The sequence below is a fragment of the Eptatretus burgeri genome, chromosome 10, assembly GCF_056783735.1.
Source record: "Eptatretus burgeri isolate ZD-2024b chromosome 10, Ebu_testis_v1, whole genome shotgun sequence".
Classification (NCBI taxonomy): Eukaryota; Metazoa; Chordata; class Myxini; order Myxiniformes; family Myxinidae; genus Eptatretus; species Eptatretus burgeri.
Window position 1 is genome coordinate 31,083,878 of NC_140970.1, and position 24,596 is coordinate 31,108,473.

The 24,596-nt window shown below is 44.5% G+C and overlaps 1 protein-coding gene across 1 annotated transcript in view; it reads left to right on the top strand.

The window, feature by feature from the left end:
- The window catches only part of UNC119B (unc-119 lipid binding chaperone B), a 44,930-nt gene extending 20,817 nt beyond the window's left edge, over positions 1-24,113 (top strand). The window contains exons 2-5 of the mRNA XM_085897736.1: positions 13,596-13,706; positions 14,100-14,232; positions 14,790-14,962; positions 15,194-24,113. Of these exons, the coding sequence (XP_085753862.1) occupies positions 13,596-13,706; positions 14,100-14,232; positions 14,790-14,962; positions 15,194-15,306 (530 nt within the window). The 3' untranslated portion in view covers positions 15,307-24,113. The remainder of the gene's footprint in view (positions 1-13,595; positions 13,707-14,099; positions 14,233-14,789; positions 14,963-15,193) is intronic.
- The last annotated feature ends 483 nt before the right edge of the window (positions 24,114-24,596 follow it).

Here is a 24,596-nt window from a genome sequence, read left to right on the forward strand (position 1 = left end):
TCATGCAAAGCAAACCCAACTGAGGGTAATCTCAGTTCCTTTCATAAAGCTCGGAACAAGTGTGTATCTACCCTCAGGAGAGCCAGAAAACAACATCTTTCTCATCTCAAGTCTGAACTCTCAAACCTCTCTCGCTCCTCCAAATCCTGGTGGCGTCTAATCAAATCTGTTTCTGCTGTATGTTCCCCCTCCATCCCCTCCCTTACCTCAAATGGCCGCACTGCTGACACTATACGTGAAAAGGCTGAATGCCTAAACTCGGTGTTTGCATCTAAATCTTGTGTCTGAAACCCATCGCTTTCTGTACCCACCTTAACCACCTGTATGCACCCAACTGTCCCTGGACTCTGTCATTTTGTTCTGACAAAGTGGAGAGTTTGCTGTCAAACCTCGACTCAGATTCTGCAACCGGTCCAGACGGCATCAGCCGACATGTCCAAAAAACCTGCTCCTCTGCTCTTGCTCACCCTCTCTCTGTTCTATTCACCCTCTCATTTGCTCAAGGTCATATGCCATCTGCTTGGAAATCAGCAAACATTACCACTCTGCATAACAAAGGTTCAAAAACAGATCCCTGCAACTACAGACTAATCAGCCTTCTCCCAATCATCAGCAAGGTTATGGAATCCATCATCGCTTCAAACATTAAATCTTTCCTCTTCTCGAATGGCCTGATTTCCCATCATCAATTCGGTTTCAGACCAGGCCACTCTACCCTGGATATGCTGCTTCTGCCCAACAATGGATGGAGGTCCTCGATGTCAGACATGAAATCAGAGCCATATCTCAAAGAAGTCCTTTCATTCAAGCTTGTGAGTCTCACTGTCTGCCATGATCTTTCATGGGAAAGCCACATTTCCAACCTGGCCTCCAAAGCCAGTCGCCGACTGGGAATCCTCCGTCACGCAAAGTCCTTACTCGGCCCACATGAGCTCCTAACCACATACAAAGCTTTTGTCTGCAGCCTGATGGAGTACTGCTCTCCCCTCTGGACTGCTGCTCCTCCTTTTCACCTTTGTTGGCTTCACGCTGTGGAAGCCAATGCATTTAGGATCATTGGTATCTCTCGCGATGAGGCTGAGTCTTCGGGCCTCTCACTCTCTCACCGCAGGCAGGTCAGTTGTCTTTCTGTCTTCTACCGTGTCCTCTCCGGTCTTGCCCCCCTGCTCTGTCTGCGATATGTCCCCACCATATTTCCTTAGGGTGATCAAGGTCCACCAACAACGCCCTTCTGGTAAAACTACAAAAATCATGAATCACTGCTCACCTTCACTCTTTCATTCCTCTTTTTTCCCGCCTTTGGAATAAACTCCCACAATCTGTTCAATCCCATTCTTCCCTCCAGGCCTTCAAAACAGCTGCTTACCACCACCTCTTATCTTCCTCCATCCAAATCCTCGATCTTTTCTACCCCAGTTAATCCACCCCAAACCCGCCTCCTTCAAATTCCCTGCTTTTCTTCCTGAAAGTTCCTGTAATGTCCATCTTGTATACCCCGTGTTCCCCACTGTTTTGTCCTTCCCTTTCCCACCCCTCTTGTCTCATGCCCCCCCCCTCCCACCCCCCTTTGCTGTGCGTTTTGTGTTAGCTCTCATATGAGCCTCGACAATGCAAACAAAAATAAATAATCATTCTCGTATCAACAAATTATCTGTGTTGTAGCATTATGAAAACAAAAACTACAGTCATCGTAGATATTGGGGAATGCATTCAAAATATATGTGTTTGTGGAAAACAACGCATTGCAACTTGGTGGTTGTACATGTGGTGCACATGGAAATGTTCTGCTAAGTTGAGATGGCCACCAACAAATTGTTTTTACTTTTGCATGAAAATGGGTAAATTTTTTTTATCACAATTAGACATCTGTGTGTTCCTTAGTTTTGTTTGACTTCATTGCACTCATGCACCGCTGGTTAGAATGTCTTGAAAGGTTGAGTTTGTGCAGTTTTTTTTTTTTCACAAAATAAAGTCCCCCTCTTCCCCCATCCCCAGGAGCACGTATTTCTAGATATTTTAATTCCATCAACTCCCAAACCAACTCCCCCGACCATTCTGCTCTTACCTACTTGGAGTAACCCCTACCCACCATTGCATGCCGTTTTTTGTGAGCTGATTATTTCCTATCGATAAGATTTATCTCGTAGAAACAGCTGCTTGTGCGTTGTGTTCCCTTAAACGCCAACAGTGTACGTCCGGTTCATCCATATCCTTGCACTTGTGCCCTTGGAAATCGTGATCCATTTTCAATCCTCTTGTTGCGAGACTCTCGATTCCCTCTGACCATGAGCTCGTCACATCACTCATCAAACGAAAAACCAATATACCATCTCCATTTTACATAAGATTCCATGATGACAACATGTTTGTAATCTTTGGAGAGAAGCAGCGCACGATTCTTTAATCGTGTGATTGAATTTTTTTTGTAACATTTAATGAGACCATTGGAACTCATTCCGACAGATAAAACGATTTCTTACTGATGTCTCGTAAATCGGTGCTTTTGCAAATTCTCTGATATATTCTAAGTATAGGAGGCTGATGAGACCATTGAGAGAACTTGTAGGTGCTTCTGTTCTGTCCATATAATGGTAATGACATGAATCAATGGCACCTGAAGGGCGGTCATATTGTGATGAATTGTTTCCCTCACTCTTGGGCATATTTTGATTTGAGTTTTATGAGGACAGTGTCTGTGGTACAGCGTACAAAGGTAATGTGGAATATAAAGGACATGAGAGAGTCGTAACAAAGCATTTTAAAGGAATGCTTTGATTAATTATGAAAGGCTTCCAGATGATATAAATTGGTTCTTTTTTCATGTGTTTTCAAATTTCTAACCCGTTGACCTCATTTGCACAAGACGTAGTGCCACTTCCCAAACACCAGAATCGAGAGGTTGTCCCCTGGGGTTGTTTGGCAGTCTGTGCCGAGTCGCACGTCTTCATTGCTGTCGTTGTTTTTTAAATACAAACCACAGTCCGACAATTTGCCTCATGTTGCATTACATTTAAAAGGCTGAAGGCATAAATACTGTGTTTGCATCTAAATATTGTGTCCGAAACACCGCTTTCGGTACCCATCACACCCAGCTGTCCCTGGGTTCTGTCCTTTTCTTCTGACAAGGTGGAGAGCTTGCTGTCAAACCCCGACTCATATTCTGCAACCGGTCCAGACGGCATCAACCCACGTGTCCTAAAAACCTGCTCTTCTGCTCTTGCTCACCCTCTCTCTGTTCTATTCACCTTCTCATTTGCTCAAGGTCATCTGCCATCTGCCATCTGCTTGGAAATCAGCAAACATTACCGCTCTGCACAAAAACGTTGCAAAAACAGATCCCTGCAACTTCAGACCAATCAGCCTTCGCCCAATCATCAGCAAGTTTATGGAATCCATAAACGCTTTCGACATTAAATCCTACCTCTTCTCCAATGGCTTGATTTCCGATCATCAATTTGGTTTCAGACCAGGTCACTCTATCCTGGATATGCTGCTTCTGCTCTCCCAACAATGGATGGAGGTCCTCAATGCCAGACGTGAATTCAGTCATATCCGTAGACATATCGCATGCTTTCGACACAGTCTGGCACCCTGCCCTGCTCACCAAACTCTCTTCCTATGGTATCCAAGGCCATCTCCACTCATGGCTCACAGACTTCCTGTCCAGGCTGGAGTTCCTCAAGGCAGCGTTCTGGGCCCTGTTCTTTTTCTGGTTTTCACCAATGATCTCTCTGACTCTCTGGAAAATCCTCTTTATCTCTTTGCTAATGACTCCACCCTCTGCCGTACCATCTGTCATCCCACAGACCGGCAAGCAGCAGCTTCTTCGCTCTCTGCAGATCTGGGTAAAATCACAAACAGGTCCAACACATGGAACATGTCTTGCAATCCTGACAAATCTCACACTCTCTCTCTATGCCTCTCCGAAACGACTGTTTGGAACCTCCCCCCCCCCACCCCTCTACTTTCTCACCATCCTCTGGAAGAAATTCTTTAATTCAAGCTTCTCGGTCTCACTATCTGCCATGATCTTTCGTGGGAAAGCCACATTTCCAACTTGGCCTCCAAAGCCAGTTGCCAACTGGGCATCATCTGTCGTGCAAAGTCCTTCTTCAGCCCACCTGAGCTCCTGACCACATACAAAGCTTTCGTCCACAGCCTGATGGAGTACTGCTCTCCCCTGTTGGCTGGTGCTCCTGCCTCTCACCTTTCTTGGTTTCATGTTGTGGAAACCAAGGTGTTTAGGATCATTGGTATCTCCCGCGGTGAGGCTGTCTTTGGGCCTCTCACTCCCTCACTGCTGGCAGGTCAGTCTTTCTGTCTTCTCCCGTCTCCTCTCCGGTCTCGCCCCTTCCTCCCCCCCCCCGCTCTGTCTGCGATATGCCCTCCCCATATTTCCGCCAGCAACCCCCTTCTGGTGAAGCTGCCAAAATCTCGAATCACTATTCACGTTCCCTCTTTTATTCCTCTTTTTTTCCCCGCCTTTGGAACAAACTCCCACACTCCCTCCAATCCCATTCTTCCCTCCAGGTCTTCAAAACAGCTGTTCACCACCACCTTTTATCTTCCCCCATCCAAAACCACGATTTTTTTTCTACCCCCGTTAATCCATCCCAAACCCACCTCCTTCAAATTCCCTGCCTTTCTTCCCAAAAGTTCCGACGTGCAAGGTCCTGAAAGTCCCTGTAATATCCATCTTCTATACCCCGTGTTCCCCACCCCATCCCTCTCCCTTCCACAGATCTCCTATGTCTCCCTGTTACCCACTGTTTTCTCCTTCCCTCTCACGCCCCTCTTGTCTCATGCCCCCATTGTTGTGCTTTGTGTGTTGGCTCTCTTACGAGCCTCAACAATGTATACTCAAAAAAAATATTATTCATTTCAACCTTTCACCATATTGTTCGGCAGTTTACTAAAGCTTTATGACTCACCCTGAAGACCTCACCCCAGTTGTTGGCCTCTTCCTCATGACAGGCTTTGAAGTCTTACTTTTAATGCCATTGGCTCGACCAATCTGGAGAAGTACGTGTAATGTTCTTACCTGTAGCGTAGCCACGTTTGCTCACCTCTGCCATAAAGAATATCCATATGAACACCTTGTGTTGGTTGGACCAAATCATGGCACCTTTGCAGCCTTTTATTAAACGGTGGGTTTGTTCAATGCAGTTTTTAACCATGGGGGTTCAATAATTACACTAAGTCAAGCAAGAGTGATGCACGCGATCATATTTGTGAGACTCTGTTGGTTGTGATATGAAAAGCTTCATGCGATTATCCAGTTAAGCTCCCCCCTTCAGGGTAGGGGAAGGCTTAAACCTGTTGTAGAATTTGTTTTTACAATTAGTGCCACCAGATTTTAATGGTCCCTCAGTTTCTTACATTCCTCGAAGAAAGAAACCACCATTTATGTTTTTCTGCCAAAATACAAGCTCCATCTCGCAACCGGCTGGGATTTTCAGAATGAAATTTTGCATCAATAATGGGATTAGAAAGTATGTGGTGGTGGTATATTTTGACCTTGACCTAATTTTAAGGTCATGACCCAATTGTAGACATTTTAACATTTTTGACCAAAACAGTTTGACTCAGATTCTGCAACCGGTCCATACGGCATCAGCCCACGTGTCCTAAAACCTGCTCCTCTGCTCTTGCTCACCTTCTCTAATTTGCTCAAGGTTATCTGCCATCTACTTGGAAATCGGCAAACATTACTGCCCTGAACAAAAAAGGTGCTAAAACAGATCCCTGCAACTCCAGACCAATCAGCCTTCTCTCAATCATCAGCAACGTTATGGAATCCATTACCGCTTCAGACATTAAATCCTTCCTCTTCTCCAATGGCTTGATTTCAGATCATCAATTTGGTCTCGGACCAGGTCACTCGATCCTGGATATGCTGCTTCTGCTCTCCTAACAATGGATGGAGATTCTCAATGCCATGAAATCAGAGCCATCTCAAAAGAAATATTGCGTGCTTTTGACACAGTCTGGCACCCTGCGCTGCTCACCGAACTCTCTTCCTATGGTATCCAAGGCCATCTCCACTCATGGCTCGCAGACTTCCTTTCCTATTGCAGCCAACGTGTGGCCCTAAATGGAGTTCTCTCATCCCCTCTTCCTGTCCAGGCTGGAGTTCCTCAAGGTAGCGTTCTGGGCCCTGTTCTTTTTCTGGTTTTCATCAATGATCTCTCCAACTCTCTGGAAAATCCTCTTTATCTCTTTGCTGATGACTCCACCCTCTGCCGTACCATCTGTCATCCCTCACTCCGGCAAGTAGCAGCTTCTTCACTCTCTGCAGATCTGGGTAAAATCACAAACTGGTCCGACATGTGGAACATGTCTTTCAATCCGGACAAATCTCACACTCTCATTATGTCTCTCCGAAAGGACCGTTTGGAAACCCCCCTCTCCCCCATCCACTTTCTCAACAACCCTCTGGAAGAAGTCCTTTCTTTCAAGCTTCTGGGTCTCACTATCTGCCATGATCTTTCCTGGGAAAGCCACATTTCAAACCTCGCCTCCAAAGCCAGTCGCCGACTGGGAATCCTCCGTCGTGCAAAGTCCTTCCTCGGCCCACCTGAGCTCCTGACCACATAGAAAGCTTTTGTCCACAGCCTGATGGAGTACTGCTCTCCCCTCTGGGCTGCTGCTCCTGCCTCCCACCTTTCTCGGCTTCACGCTGTGGAAACCAAGGCATTTCGGATCATTGGCATCTCCCGCGATGAGGCTGAGTCTTTGTATTGGGCCTCTCACTGTCTCACCGCAGGCAGGTCGGTGGTCTTTCTGTCTTCTACCGTCTCCTAGCCAGTCTCGCCCCCCCCCCCCCACTGCTCTGTCTGCGATTTGTCCTCACCATATTTCCGCAGGGTGCTCAAGGTCCGCCAACAACCGCCTTCTGGTAAATCTATCAAAATCACGAATCACTGCTCACCTTCACTCTTTCATTCCTCTTTTTTTCCCCGCCTTTGGAAAAAACTCCCTCACTCTGTTCAATCCCATTCTTCCCTCCAGGCCTTCAAAACAGCTGTTCACCACCACCTCTTATCATCCCCATCCAAATATTGGATTCGCTATATATGCTAGATATCCCTTGTTGTCAGGTTTTGTGTGTGTGTGTGTGTGTGTGTGTGTGTGTGTGTGTGTGTGTGTGTGTGTGTGTGTGTGTGTGTGTGTGTGTGTGTGTGTGTGTGTGTGTGTGTGTGTGTGTGTGTGTGTGTGTGTGTGTGTGTGTGTGTGTGTCTCTGTGTGTCTCTGTGTGTCTCTGTGTGTCTCTGTGTGTCTCTGTGTGTCTCTGTGTGTCTCTGTGTGTCTCTGTGTGTCTCTGTGTGTCTCTGTGTGTCTCTGTGTGTCTCTGTGTGTCTCTGTGTGTCTCTGTGTGTCTCTGTGTGTCTCTGTGTGTGTCTGTGTCTGTGTCTGTGTCTGTGTCTGTGTCTGTGTCTGTGTCTGTCTCTGTCTCTGTGTCTGTGTCTGTGTCTGTGTCTGTGTCTGTGTCTGTGTCTGTGTCTGTGTCTGTGTCTGTGTCTGTGTCTGTGTCTGTGTCTGTGTCTGTGTCTGTGTCTGTGTGTGTGTGTGTGTGTGTGTGTGCAACGCGAGGCTCCACAGCACGAACCAGCAAACCAATTTCGATGAAACTTTGCCAACAGGTGGAATATATATATACTAGGAATGTGCGCGTTTGAATTTAGTTGCCGAGCAACCACCCGTTGCTGTGCAGTGGCTGAAAAACCGCGTACAGTATTTTCAATACTTGTCCTTCAGTTTTGAATGTCGAGAAACAAGACTTCGGAATTAAACACTTCGAGATATTTGGAAAATTTTACTCGAGCTGATTTTTGATTGAGGTTTTATTTTTTAAATGGTAGTCCTTCAAAAATCGGTTGTCTATTTACCGTCATTTAAGGTGTGTATACAGTGTTTGTAAGGAACTACACTGTCGTTCCACCTTCGATCTCTCCTCGATCCAAACGTTATTGACCAAAGTGAAAAGGATCCAAAATAAATGGAAGCACCGGCATTTCTGTCTTTGTGGATTTCTAATAATATGTTTATTTATTTACCGAAAGCGATTCCACGACCCACGCACCACCTTCAATTATTTATTTATTTGCCGAAAATAATTCCACGATCCACACACCACCTCCAATTATTTATTTATTTACTGAAAACAATTCCACGACCCACACACCACCTCCAATTATTTATTTATTTTCCAAAAACGATTCCACGATCCACACACCACCTCCAATTATTTATTTATTTACCAAAAACGATTCCACGACCCACACTCCACCTCCAATTAATTAGAAATTCCCCAAAACGATTCCACGACCCACACACCACCTCTAATTATTTATTTATTTACCGAAAACGATTCCACGACCCACACTCCACCTCCAATTAATTAGAAATTCCCCAAAACGATTCCACGATCCACACACCACCTCCAATTATTTATTTATTTACCGAAAACGATCCACGACCCACACTCCACCTCCAATTAATTATAAATTCCCCAAAACGATTCCACGACCCACACACCACCTCTAATTATTTATTTATTTACCGAAAACGATTCCACGACCCACACTCCACCTCCAATTAATTATAAATTCCCCAAAACGATTCCACGACCCACACACCACCTCTAATTATTTATTTATTTACCGAAAACGATTCCACGACCCACACTCCACCTCCAATTAATTATAAATTCCCCAAAACGATTCCCCACCCACACACCACCTCCAATTATTTATTTATTTACCGAAAACGATTCCACGACCCACACTCCACCTCCAATTAATTATAAATTCCCGAAAACGATTCCACGACCCACACACCACCTCCAATTATTTATTTATTTTCCGTAAACTATTCCACGATCCACACACCACCTTCAATTTATTTATTTACCGAAAACAATTCCACGACCCACACTCCGCCTCCAATTATTTATTTATTTACCGAAAACAATTCCATGATCCACATACCACCTCCAATTATTTATTTATTTACCGAAAATGATTCCACGACCCACACTCCGCCTCCAATTATTTATTTATTTACCGAAAACAATTCCATGATCCACATACCACCTCCAATTATTTATTTATTTACCGAAAATGATTCCACGACCCACACACCACCTCCAATTATTTATTATTTAAAGTGGGAGAGGCGTAGGAAAGTGGGCGTGGCTTATGAAAAATATTGTGTGGCTCAGGAGGTGTGGTCAAACAAGAGCATTGAGAAAAGTTTATCGGGTTTTCCGTGTGTGTGTGTGTGTGTGTGTGTGTGTGTGTGTGTGTGTGTGTGTGTGTGTGTGTGTGTGTGTGTGTGTGTGTGTGTGTGTGTGTGTGTGTGTGTGTGTGTGTGTGTGTGTGTGTGTGTGTGCGCAATGCGAGGCTCCACAGCACAAACCAGCAAACCGATTATTTTTCAAATGATAATCCTTCAAAAATAGGGTGTCTATTTACCGTCATTTTTTATGAGGAGTGCCAGTTGGCAAAATACGCAATAGGAAAAATCTTGCCAGGCAGAGGAACAATTGTATGTGAACCAATATGTCTTGGCAATGAATCTTCGTCGGTGGATCAGTCAGAATGAAAAGCATCGTATCCAGCGCTTCAATCCTAGCGAATCCCTCGTCGCCTACCGGCTTGTTTGATCTTTTCTTCCCCCGTTAATCCACCCCAAACCCATCTCCTTAAAATTCCCATCCCTCTCCCGTCCATAGATCTCCTAATGTCTCTGATCCCCACTGCTTTGTCCTTCCCACTCTCGCCCCTCTTGTCTCATGCCCCCCTTGATGTGTGTTGTGTGTTAGCTCTCATACGAGTCTCAACAAGGTATACAAAAAAAAATAAAAACACGAAGCTTTGGCTGATCAGAACAAAATTGCCCTCTCGACATAGCCTCTAGAGAAAGGAGAATTTCGTTTGATTTACATCATACCCCTCCGGGATAAAGGTCAGTGTCAAATTGCGATTGGAAAAGAATAATGTGGTGTTTTTGTCCATTCAATTTTGCCAATGCGGAATCTCAGACTGCTTGGCCTTCCAAGATGTTCTTGCATCATAATCATGTACCTGCACTGAAGTTGTGCACCCGATATTTGATTCGTGTTCTTGACCTACTTTTTTCAGATTGTGACCGAATTATCAAATAACAACGTTTTTGATCACAACTTGAATAATTTTCTTCTGATTTTCATGATGAGTTTTCTGGATAGACTAGTTTAAAAGCCCGTCAAAAATGACGGATTGGAATTATTTTATTTGAAATATTCAGAGACTGGAAGATATGTTTTGTAGCAAGAAAAAGCATTATTTTAAAACACTACATGCACAAATGTTACTCTATTTTCTTTATCTTCTGGCACCTTTCATTTTGAGGGTACAGCCTTGTGAGCATGCCAAAGCTTGAACTCTCGGCCTAGCGTCAGGTGTGCTTATATCTTCTTTATTTATTTGACATCACACGTATGTAAATGAACACTCGTTTTACTCTGGCGCATTACACATCACGTGCAGCGAATTTCACCTCCCTGCGCCTTGTATTTCTTGTTATTTTTAAAAACGCTTCTGAACACCGCCATTTGAGGCCCGGTTGCAAGTCACCGTCTACATTTCCAAAACAAGAGACGTCATTACTCTTTCATGGAAAATGTTTTTCGAGTTTTTTTTTTTTTTTAATCCTGAAAAAAATTGAACATAGTGAACTCAGAGTCGTGTTAAAAGATTGGCCTTTAAAACCCTTCTTTAATCATCCTTATGAAGGGGGACAGACAAATACACAAACACACAAATATACATTGTGTTTTATAAAGGTAGATTGTAGATGGGACACATTTACTTGATTTACACTCTTATCCCTAAATGTTGAAGGTCAAGGTCATATGTTGGCTGGGAGAAGCTTACCTTTGGTGATCGCTTTGTGATCCCCAGATATCTTGTTTTAATGAAGATGGGTTTTAAAATAAAATACAGTGGCTTGCAAAAGTATTCACCCCCGACCAATAATGTCACATTTAGATGAATTACAACTTATGTAGAAGCATCTTTTCCAACTGAACTTTTTATTCTTAACTGAAGAGATCAAACTAAACCCAGGTGTCGTGGGAAAGATTGCATGTCGGGAATACCTCCAAAAAACATGTACAAATTAAAATTCACTGGTTGTAAAAGTATTCAGCCCCTTAAGCCACTGTCACACCTTGACGATTTAGCCAGCGTATGCTGACGTATGAAAAATTTGTCCAAAACGCTGGAAACACGTCGAATATGTTATGGGTAAGTTTTGTATACGTTAAGAGCACACTGAAGCACGCTGGCATACGTCGTAGTACGCCGAGCTCGTCGACAAATTTTAACATGCTCAAAATTTTTCAATGTATGCCAGCGTATGACTCGCACGTTCCGCATACGCTGGCCATAAGTTGTAGGCACGTTACGCGATCGTTGACACACGTTACTAATAAGTCGAAACACGTCGAGGTAATGTTTAGCGTACCTGAAACTTATTTCTAACCTTTGAGTAACTTGTTGTAGGCACGTTACGTGATCGTTGACACACGTCGACACACGTTACTTGTAAGTTACTCATAAGTCAAAACGCGTCGAGGTAAAACGCGTCGAGGTATTTTTTTTTTTTTTCTTCTGCATGACGGTGATGTTGACACTTCGATTTCTAGTGCGGTTATAATATAATATAATTAAAAGGCTGCCGCTCAACGATTTCAATCATAACCGCACTAGAAATCGAAGTGTCAACATCACCGTCATGCCGAATAAAAAAACAAAAAACATGGAGTCTGGAACACTGACGGGTTCCTCCTGTGAAGCCCATTTTTATATACAAATTCCCCAAAATGCTGCCAACACGCCATTATACGGAATCTGTAAGTTAGAAACACGTTCTGTGGTCGTCCAGAAGACGTCAAATACGTCAATATGTGTTGGAGATACGTTACTCATAGGTTCAAAGCACGTTACTCATAGGTTAGAAATAAGTTTCGGGTACGCTAAACATTACCTCGACGCGTTTTGACTTATGAGTAACTTACAAGTAACGTGTGTCGACGTGTGTCAACGATCGCATAACATGCCGACAACTTATGACCAGCGTATGCGGAATGTGTGAGTCATACGCTGGCATACGTTAAAATTTGTCAACGAGCTCGGCGTACTACGACGTATGCCAGCGTGCTTCAGCATGCTCTTAACATAGAACAAAATTTACCCATAACGTATTCGTGTGCCAGCGTATTTGGCAAATTTTTCATACGTCGGCATACGCTGGCTAAAACGTCAAGGTGTGACAGGGCCTTGACACTTCGATGTCTCGTGCGGTTATGATTTGAATCGTCGAGCGGCAGCCTTTTTATAGGCTACACCACGTGATCGTCGGCGATACGCTGCCCCGCGCTATGTATACGTTAGACTATCGTTGGGCATAGGTTGTGAACGCCAACAACACGCTAAGCATTCGTTAGTATAAGTTATCTATATGTTATTGAAACGTTCTGTGTACGTTACTAACACGTTATGCATACGTCCAACTCGTTATAAATACGCCAAAAACTTAAAAAAAAAACATCAATAGTTCACCGTACGCCTACGTTTTACATACATTTTGATATGTTGCTATACGCTGGCTAAAACGTCAAGGTGTGACGGCGGCTTTAGGTCAGTATTTGGTGGAAGAACCTTTTGCAGCAATGACTACCATGAGTATTTCTGGGTAGGTCTCTTCCAGCTTTGCACAGTGAGATGTTGAAATATTTTCCCATTCCTCACATGAAAATTTTTTGAGTTCTGCCAAGTTTGATGGGGATCGTCAATGGACTGCAATCTTCAAGTCTCACCATAAATGTTTAATTAGGTTCATGTCAGGACTTTCACTGGATCCACTCAAGAACATTTATTTTCTTTTTATTCAGCCACTCCAGTGTAGCTTTAGCTTTGTGTTTCAGATCATTGTCCTGCTGAAATGTGAATCTCCTACCCAGTTTCAGATTCATGGCTGACTCAAGCAGGTTTTCATTTAGGATCTCCTGTCCTTTGTACCGTCCATCGTCCCTTTGATCCTGACAAGCTTGCCAGTCCCTGTTGATGAAAATCAGCCCCATAACATGATGCTGCCACCACCATGCTTGATAGTAGGGATAGAGTTGACTTGGTGATGTGCAGTGTTGGGATTGCACTCGATGTAACACTTTTTATTTCAACAAAAAAGTTCAATTTTTGCCTCGTCTGACCACAAAACCTTTCTCCACATGCCTACAGTTTCATTAAGATGATTTTTTGCAAACTCCATACGATCTTTTAGATGCGTCTTTTTCAATAATGGCTTCGTTCTTGCCACCTGTTCATGGAGGCCAGCTTTGTGAAGGGAACGTGATATTGCTGATTGATTGAACGCGATCCCCATCTCGTAAATAGATCCTTACAGATTTTTCAAAGTCATTGTTGGATTTACAGTGACATCCCGAACCAGTTTCCTGCTTGCCCTCACAATGGAATAAATATTTAAAATATGCCCATTCTCTTGACAATAAAATTCTCATATGCTCACTTTTTGTACCTGTTTGAAAGGTTACCTGTGTTCTCCGAAAGACAACGTATTTGGGATAGAGTTCACGCGATTCAAGATTCGGGACCTGGACACTGGCACCATTCTATTCGAGATCACCAAGCCTCCCCATGGTAATGTCCGTGTGATAAATGGCCAAATGGTTATTGCTTCGTGACGATGAGCATCGATACTGTTTCCCAAATGTTCTTCTGTGCATGCGTGCGATGAAATGTTAAGTGGTGCGTTTATTAAAAGGCCAAGACAATGAATGCCTCCCAACCTTCACGGACGAGCAGACAGTCACCATAGTTACGGCATAAATATAGAACACAACGTGTTTAGTTTGTCTTTTTGCAAACCCTTTGGGATCACGATGTGAGAGGAAATGGTTCAATAAGGAATAGGTTTTAAGAATAATTTCAAATTGTGTTCGTATCGTACCAAAAACAGCAATTTATTTCCTTTAAATTCGAGTGTGCTCTGTCCGAGCATGACTGTGTTTCCATGGTGGCACATTTTGGCAGGACGAGGTGATGTCCCTGAGACCTTTGAGGATGTTGAAGATGATGGCGAGGCTGAGGAAGAATCGACTGCCGGACGTTTTGTTCGATACCAGTTCACTCCAGCATTTCTACGACTCCGCACCGTTGGGGCAACGTAACAAAGCACACGTTTCTGCACTGCACACCTCGTCACCCTCGTGCTCACACCATATCGTCGGCACAGCGCTTTGGGGTATAAGATCAGTTAAAAGGTTGTACCCTATGACCAGGGCTCCCAGCTGTTTTTCTGTTTCCAGCTCTCTCGCGCTCTTTGCACACTTTATTTATCTATCAATGTGTATATTCATTTATTTCAAAACTCTGATCCAAGGCTGATGCCAGAACTTGTACACGTATGGGACAAGTGTATCAGGAGGCATTGGTGTATTTTAAACATGAATTACAGGGATATTAGTACTCGTAGACAGTCTACGGGATTTGAACCGGGGATCTCGGAATCACGAGCAAATTGTTCAGCTGAGAGCGACAAAAGAACAAGTGAGCAAAGTGCTGACGAAACCCACACGTTCTTATTAGCATGGTGGAGCGATTGATATCTGGCGACGGTCATTTAAACCGAAGGAGGTAACGTTGAGAGGTTGTAATGTTGAGAACACAAACCACATTGTGTTCTTCACTTCCCTAAACCCCCACACACACCCCGCCCACCAGGGTGGAATTCTCTGTTGGATCGAAGCCTGTGCCTGCGTTCCGTATGATTGAACGCCATTACTTTGGTGATCAGCTCCTGAAAAGCTTCGATTTTGACTTTGGCTTTTGCATCCCCAACTCCCGCAACTCTGTGGAGCAGGTTTACGAATTTCCTGCTCTCTCTGACTCTCTCGGTGAGTTAACGCCAGCGGTCGGGCAGTCTCTGCTGCATCAGTTATCAGAACCCACTTGCCCCCATTTTATTACCCTCAGCCATTCTCATGTATATGGGTCAAACCTCTATCATTTGTTTACCTTTGACAACATAGTATTTGAATCCCCCTCCAATGGTAACATCTTCCATCTTGATCCCCTCCCTCGAATATCAAATCTTCTTCACCCCTCCCCTCATGTTATTTTTACAGTTGAAGAGATGATTGCTCGGCCATATCTCACACGCTCAGATAGCTTCTACTTTGCCAACGGAGTCCTGGTGATGCATAATAAAGCCGAGTATGCATACAATGGAGGGCAGTAGGCTTGCTGCTAGTGTGCACCCTCGACAAAGCCAATGGTAATTGGAGGTGCGCCAGAAATGACGACCAAGCTGAATGATGTGTTTGTGTCTTCACGGTTCTTGCTATTTCTGGTTACCGGAGGGAGAATAAGATCCAATTTTGTCTGGGGACCCAAATCTGCTGTCATTCCTAAAATAAAGCAAAAGTAGAGAGATTTGCACTGAAGAGCCATCTAGGTTGTCTCTATAGGGTAGTTTTAAAACAAGAAACACAAAATTTTATTTATTACTCTGCATTCCATCCAATGTTGGGCAAAGGAATATTGTCTCTAAACTCAGGTACTTATGAAATGCAATACGAACCCATAAATTCTCTTGAAATGGTTTCGCACAAAACATGTTGACGTCTGACATATCCCAATGTTGGTTTGCTTTGATACCGCTCTGTGCCCTTTCTACCCACTCTCATGTCTCCACGGCATGGTACACAGGGCATTTGGGGATAACCTGACACTTTTATACAGCTTGTGCAGATTGTCACGATGAGCTGACTGGGGTGTGTTGGCTTCCTATATGTGTAATGCAATATGGCTTGCACACCTCAGAAATACCTTCTTTCCTTATCACCGGATAGATTTGGAAAGTATCAAATTCGCAATGAGCCACAGCTCAGTACACTATCTTAAGAGTGAAAAGATCAATTGGATTATATAACCAGTACAGAATATACATCCATCCATTGGGACCATACTCTGTGCAGAGCGTCGGTGCTGCCGAAGCAGTCTCCTGGGCTATTGGGCACAATCCTGGATGGGTTGCCACTCTGACGCAGACATAATATACATGAGCCAAGCAAAAGTCATGGAACACATGGATTTTATTATTGTATAACAATCGTGGATACGTGGCTACTTGAGAAACCTTATCGGACCTACCTGTTCCTTAATCACAGCGTCGTCCCTTACCCTAATATCATTTGGAGGTAATAACTTCCACTCTGAGCACAGCAGAGTTTTCAGATTGGATAGCTGTTGTTTTTGACCCTGTATTTAAATATTCCAACACATTCCACAGGCCCCACCATTAGACTTTTAACAATCTCTCCTTGAGTTTGTTGCCCCACAAAACACATTTCCATGGTCTGAGTCTCTGGAATACCTGTTTGTGCATGGTCATGCAACCCCATGCATTGACAACTGAAAAAAGGCTTGAATAGCTCTACCGTGGCATTCCATGAAATGCAAGGTTTGATGAACTTCACTGCTGTTTGTTTGCCTGACTTTCAATTCTTCTCCAAACCTGTCACCTCAAGCATTGGTGCAACAAAAGATTCATGTTTGTTCCACCTATGCTGGAGGGTTCTCTTCCCTCTTCAGGTGATTGTTTTGACCTTCCCCTTCCCCCACCCCCAAAGGTCTTCCTTGTCAATAAACAAGGTTGATGTTTACCTGCGGTAGTTCCACTTCATGATGTTCTCTGCAATCAATTTTGGGATGGCTACGATGGTTGAAATAGTCCTCATTGAGCGACACATTTTCTGATGAATGCCCATCATTACTCGTCGTAACCCTAAACTCCTTCCTCTGGGAGTTATTTCCTGAAATTGAGCAAAGGGATTGTTGCTTGTTTATGTTGTGCTGGTTGGTGACATTTCCTGTTCAGCAAATCTGCCATATTTGCAGGCATTTCTCACAATTGGGGTCAGGGTGCCTGTCCCATGACCTTTGGTCGGATCATGTAAATCATTACCCTGAGAGATACCACATTGTCTTGAGATACGTACTGTATTGAAGTTGAACAATCATTCGAGCACAAGCATCCTCAGGAGACCAGGTGGTGCACCGGACATGCACGCAGATGCCCAAAACTCTTGTTTGAGAACTCGCATTAGAATTGACTAAAATTGACCCTTTGCTGCTGTTTGGTTGTCTCTGCCCCTCAAAAGACAAGTAACGTTAACAGTGTACCATTGCATAGTCCAAGCGTTTTTCCAAAGCCACAGAAAGACGAAATGACAAAGGGCAATGGAACCGTTGTGGAATGCGAATGACTGAGGCAGCGGAGCAGGGTATCGATGAACTAGTGCTGCTTCTCTCTCTATTTGTAAGCAAATGGTTTGTGTGTTGAAAGCCATGGTTCGAAATACACACTTAGTCTTAACCCAGTGTTGTAGCTTTGGAAAGTCAGGAAGTTATTTTGGCAAACCAATAAGTTGTTCAGCCATTCAGCCGCATTGTTAGCTAATCGGTGTTGCGTGACTGCACAGTGCTTGGAATCGGATGATTCTTCTGGCCGACATATGATCGTTTGTATTTTATCGTGAGCACGTTACTTTGATTAATATTGTTGCAGATTCGCGCCCGCCGGCGTGCGAGCGGCCACGTAACTCGAATCGCGGCACGTCGCCCACCGGACGGACAATCCCGTCGTGACCCTCTCGGACTAACGCCGGGAACTAGCCACGGGTGGGCCTTTCGGCCTCACCACGATCGTGCCAATCGGCCCCCCACGTGGGATAGGGTTGCTCACCAAATTCGACCTACCTAAGTACCCACACGGAGGGTAGACCGGGCGATCGCACCTCGCCGCAGGTCGACTTCGGACACGGGCCACTTTAAGCGACCCGTTCCGTACTATCGGGATAACCGAGCGGTGTTATCGTCAACCTCGACGGTTCGATTAATTATTGGGCGTATTTAGCCCACGACCAACCCTTTACGTGAAGTAAGATGGAGATTCAATAAAGGAAAAGACGAAGCGAAACGGGAAAAACAGTTCAACATAAAGCACATTTATTCCGCGGCAAACTGAAAGCACACATATACAATTATACACCAAAAGCAAATGTAAAAGTAGAAGAAACACAACAATTCTGCACAAAAAGCAAATGCACCAATGCAGATCTACTACCGACTACCGAGCACACGGCAACACTTATACAGTTTTACTTCACAGACGGCGCCGACAACACATATACTCAAAGCAAAAGAAAAAGGGACCACCCTCAACGATGAGGGGGGGCAGACGGGCCTGGGGCCGAGACCGCGTCGAGCCTACCCGTCTGGTGATGAGCCGCAAGATGGCGGCGGCGCCCCGACTCCGCGGGCCTCGCTGGCACTGCCTGGAATGGGGTGGGAACGGGGCCCCCTTCTCACACTATCTCAGCGCGGGGGGAAACAGGAGGGGGTTGTTGATGCTCGGGGGAATGAGGATATATCGCTGGCTTGGGTCCCACGACGAGCGTCTCCACCGCGACCTCGGTCGCGTTACCGGCCTCCCCTCTCCGCAGCTCCCCGACTCTGACACGAGCGCCCTCTCGACTGCCTTCGCCGCCGCCACAACTCTCCAACTCTCCCACTCTCCACTCCGTCCAACTGCGATTCAGAAACTCTTTTTCTCTCCCGATTCAGAAACTCCCTCAACAACTGCCTTTTCGGCGAGCGAACGCGGCCCTTTATAGCCCCCGGGGCTTCGCTCCTTCACCTTCGACCCTTCACCTCTGGCTGGCTCCCCATTGGACAGAGAAAAAGTGGGCGTGAATGATTTTTGATCCGCGAATCTGCATATAGCGATTATACTCCGACGCACCTGGAGGCGGGGCCAAATCGCCCCACGCTCGCTGATAGGACGGAACAGAAGTGGGCGTGAATCGTTCTTGATCCGACTTCTCGGAAAGGCTGGTGTTTTTGCACCCGCTGCTCGGTGCGCGCCCTGTACGAGTCCAGGATCGGTGCCCACAAGCGGCGCGGGAATGGCGGTGATGCGATGGTTGCGAGAGCGAGATGTGACGGTAAAGGTCGTGGCTGTTGGCGTGAAGCGGCGTTGCGGTTGGTGGTTGTTGTGTGATGGCTGTTGAGACGTGGTTGTGGTGGTAGTAATGGCGGCTGGTCCGAAATAAAGATAGTAAAAGAAAAACGGCTATCTAAAAGGGTCGCAGCCCGAATGAATGACATTTATTCCCTCTAAACAACGGGTTTGGGCCTAACTACACATATACTTACAGAGATATCTCACCTACGGGACCTGAATGGTGGTTTGCGAATTTCGTCAACCACAACAATATGTATCTACCGTGAGGAATAGGTTTGCTTTGAGGTGTAACTGCCGTTAGTGTCAGGGAAAGAATTGATTGGCGGATAATTAGGGATCAAACAATGTGACCACCAAGTTGTGCTGCATTGTTCTTTATATCACAGATAAATTGTTCATAACTGAGCATGAGCAAATTTAGAAACAAGAAGGCAGAAATGCATCATTGGGTGCAAGATTTGTGCCATTGCCAATACCAAATATACTGGGGAATTGGAAATTGAAGCAAATAACGAATTTCATGCAGAATGAGAAGGTGGTTATCTGTTTATTACATACATGGGAGTGGAATGGGGGCAGTAGAGGGATCGGCATGGAAAGGGGGCTAATTGAGAGACCAGGAAGAGTATGATCAGAGACGTTAGTTGAGGTGTGTGTGTGTGCGTATTACGTACGTCTATGAATTAATTACGTAATATTGGGCTGTACCTTTTAGCCCTTTAGACTACAAAGACCCTCAAAGACCTCTAATCATTATTATTATTTGGGTTCCAAGGCTTCCAGGCTGGGAAACCTATTGTTTTTATTCAGACTACCAAAAATGCCCCAAGGCTATGAAGACCAATGAAAATTTGATCCGATGGACCAACGGTCCCCCTGGTGTGTACAAAATGGAACATTGATTAGTTGGTTTATTGATTGGCAAAATGATTGCACAACAGCTCCCCTCCAGGCAACGGCCTGACCTCAGACCATCGGCTTGGATTCAGACCAGGGTCACTCTACCTGAGACGTGCTGCTTCTGCTCTCCCAACAATGGATGGAGGCCCTCAATCTCCGAAATGAGATCAAGGCAGTCTCTCGAGACATATCTCGAGCATGCGATACAGTCAGGCATCGAACCTTACTCTCCAAACTCTCTGCCTATGACATACAAGGCCAACTCCACACATGGCTTACTGACTTCCTCTACTCTTGTAGCCAATGTGTGGCTCTCACCGGGATCCTCTCATCTCCCTCTGTCAAGACTGCAGTTCCCCAAGGCACTGTTTGGGTCCTGTCCTATTCGTAATCTTCATCAACGATCTTTCTGACTGAAAAATCCTCTTTCTCTCTTTGCAAATGACTACACCCTCTGCTGTAACATCCTTCATCCTTTGGATGGGCATGTAACAGCCTCTTCCCTTTCTTCAGACCTTTATAGAATCATGAGCGGTCAAACATTTGAATGTCTTTTAATCCTCATATCTCACATTGTCTCGCTGAAAAGACCATCTGGGTAGTAATCTTCCCATTTACTTAACAATCCTCTTGAAGAAGTGCAATCATTCAAACTTTGGGGCCTCACTATCAGCTATAATCTTTCTTTGGCAAACCACATATGTAAGTTCGCCTCCAAAGCCAGTCGTGGCCTCCATCATGCAATGTCTTTCCTTGGCACATCTGAACTTTTATTTACCAACAAGGCCTTAATCTGCCACTTCATGGAGTACTGCTCTCCCATCGGGGCTGATGCCCCTTCATCACACCTTGCTCAGGTTGATGCCGTGGAAACCAAGACCTTCAAAATCATTAGAATCTCCCATGACGAAGCTGAGTCTAATGGGCCGATTACATGTCAGTGGTCTCTCTGGTCTTGCACCCTCTGCCCTTTTCGTTCTGCCCCCCCCTCCCTCAAATGTTTCTGCGGGGTGCACAAGGTCTGCCAGTAACCCTCTACTGATGAAACTCCCAAAATCCAGACTCACTGCTCTCCTCCACTCATTCGTTCATCGTCTCTTTTTTTTTTTTCTCCCCTGCCCGTGGAACCAGCTTCCACATTCTCTGCAATCTCATTCTTCCCTCCAGGTCTTCAAGAAAGAGAGCTGTTCATCACAATCTCAGATCATCCCCCAACCAAAATCATGATCTTTTCTGTCCCCATTAACCCTCCCCAAGGCAACCTCTTTTTGGGTTTCCAGTTTTTCCTTCCACTTGTTATTGAGACTTTGCAGCTGTATCCATCTTGTTCACCTGTGTCCTCCCCTTGCCCTTATTCTTTCCCACACACTCCTCTATCTTGTCTCTCAATCCTGCTGCTGGTGTCCCCAATTCCCCTCTCTCTCTTTCTATTGTTCTATGTTCTTGCTCCTCTATAAGTCCCAACACTATATACAAAAATTAAAGTTCCTGCAGTCTTTCACAAAGATATCTTCCCTCCTCTGGGCATGGCCATAATCCTTATCTGGTCAGGTAATAATGAGCCATCTTTCAGATGCATATTCAAAGAACCAATATGTGATACCAATAGCATATTGGTATAACCGGTGCCCTTACGATAATCTTTCAATTTGTGGAACAACAAACACCACTTGGAGTCGGATCTGGCGGACGAGGATGCTTCACCACCCTTTTGTGCCATTCAGATTGATGAAACAGATTGAAGAGATGTGACAAACTCGAACCTCATTTTCTCAAAAAAAAAAAAAAAATCAGAGCACTGTTTTCAGAAGCAGCTTGGTGAAACCTCTTTAATGGTGGTTAACCACTGTACTTCCAACTGATGTGATTGTCTTTATCTCAAGAAGAAACAGTGGGAATGAAGAATCTTCCCTTGATATGATCCATAAGAGCAGTTGGATCCTTTGTCATCAAAATGTCGAGCTGGTGTTGGTTCCTCTTAGAAAAAAGTGCACGAGACTTTACATGGCGGTACAGTGATGCAACCTCTGATAGGAGTAGTAATCTCAGCATCATGGGTGTAGCACCTGCTCACAGTTTCTCCATTGAAGCTTGTGGTGAATCGCCGACTCCTTGTAATATGACAGGCTTATTTTTGTTAATAGAACCACAAATCGATTTCCAATATGTTTGGTTTGTTGCGTGAAGTTTCATAACCTGGTGGTGGCTTGGGATCCAAGGGTCCTGAGTTCAAGCCCTGTTTACGCTGAATTAACACCAGGGGGTTGACTCAGCCTGTCATCCTTCTGAGGTCGGCAAAATGAGTACCAGTGTAGCAACCAAAAGGCTGCACACGAAGGGAAGGGGTATCGACGGATTTATTAAATCTGCTATTGGTGTGGTGCAGACATGATGGGCCGAATGGCCTCCTCCTGCGCATCATTTCCTAAATCCTAAAAACATCCAACCAAGCATTAAAATTGTCTGCGTTCCTCATTGTCCACTAGACGTGGTAATAAATTCCTTCCCCTCTTATTTTTCCAAATAAGTTATGTGATCATCTTTATTATTGGTCGCCACGTAGTCTGTCGATGCCCTGGTGGTCGACTCCAATTTGTTAAGGCCCAAACTGATAAGACTATATATTGGTAATCGTGTTTCATCTATTCGAGCAACAAATCCATCCGAGCCATTGTTGGCGTGAAATAATGTTCACTAATTTTTCAAAAGGTCATAGCACAATGTTTAAAAATTAAACGCTGTTCTGAAACAGTTGTGCATTCATCCTACCACTTAATATGTGCAATACTGTACTTCTTAAATTCTGGTCAAAAGCATCGGTTTGATTCATCAATGCTTCACAACCCTATAAAAACATTGAACGTATATATGCATTACATACTTCGTCTTTTGTACTCGATGAAACTGTTACAGCACCATAAATGATTGTTTAAATTATAAAATACCAAGCCAGCTAATTTAAATCATCTGTTTGTCATCGGTCATGCCAATTGGAGAAGTATTGCTTTCAAGGTAAACAAAATTATTGATTCCTGGTATGATTTAATTGAAGAGTGAGCATGTGGATAAGCCACAGTCATAAATGCACATTTGGCAGGTGCAAGCCAACACCATTCTCAACCTGCAGACATGATAAAAAGTCTGTATATTTGCGCACGGAGCGGTAAAGGGCACGTGAGACTTTTGGGGAAATGCCTTATTACTTGCGGCTCTTAATCTCACAGCTGTGACTGTATGGGGGGAGAGCAGTTAATAGCTGAAAACAGTGCACCCCACAAGGACACAGTTGGGTAGTTCCAGCACAACATTGCAGCCTGAATGATTCCGAGCCTGGAGACACCCGCATCTGTCCACGGTACTGAATCCTTTGCTCGAACAGTTGTTATATTGATTGGTGGTAGAAATCGGGAAAGTGTGTCGAGGGAGCCTCATGAGTGGAGGAGGCCAATGGGCCGACCACGTGCCTCATGGTTGCAGCAGCTTGATCAGCATCTCAAGGAGATGGGGATGGGCCAGGCATCTGCCTGGGGGATGGCCAGACGGAGGCCCCTGGAATACCGTCAGAAAGTGGACACAGTGATGCGCTGCTCTGGCCTATGCTCCCACACCTGACCTGACCTGATAGAAATCTATTTTTTTTCTGCTTTGGCTGTGGTTAAGTCTTCAATAAAGCTTGGCAAAATTAAATGTTTCAATAGATTAGCATAGGAACTGTTTAAGTTCTCGAATATTGTAAATAGTTTGAGTGTATGTTTGTATGCTGTTCTAACAAACTTTTTAACATCAAAACCTGTACACAAAGACCAACAGCCCTTTATTTGTCGTAGGCCATGCGATTGCATAAGACCTTTTTACTGGTTGGTCAGACTGCTAGATGACTCGTATCTCAATGACATCCTGGCACCATGATGCTGCACCTCTGCTTGCTTTCCGCAAATTTGTTTGCGTTTGTGTGTCCTCGTTAAGTCTAATGCTGTATATGGCTGCAACGGCGTGAACGTGTAAGAATGGGAAAAGGACATGCATGTCGATGTAGAAGAAAATGCTGCTACTTATATTTTGGGTAGTTGCAAGTATTTTTGTAAATGTGTTGGGCCTGTAATAAAAATGAAAACAGCTGTGCTGGCATTGTTACCTGGGTTTCGATTATATTACAAACTGGTTCTTGCTGAAACACTGGTTATTCAACAAGTTCTAAATGAGGTCAAATAATGCAAGGACAAACGTACATTTTTTTATTTTATTTTCTTAATTACTGTTAAATCACACTACGTCAGGGATGTATTTCTGAAAGTTGCCACGAATATTGAAACGATTTAAATCAGGGCAATTTTTGTCACCAATTAATTGGGGGGAGGGTGGAGGGGGATGTGTATCTCACATTGCCACTTCACCAATTATAATTTAACTTTTTACCTGTGATACAGGGTGGGCCGTCCATATATTCCTGGTTTTGAACCCCTGCAATTCTGTTGCTAAGAAACAAAATCGAACAAAATATTAAAGGAAAGAGGTACATATTTCAAGTTTTTGTGGTAAAAAGTTTATTGAATTCAGATGTGTGCAAAATTAGTTATGATGGTCAGAATGCAACAAAGTCG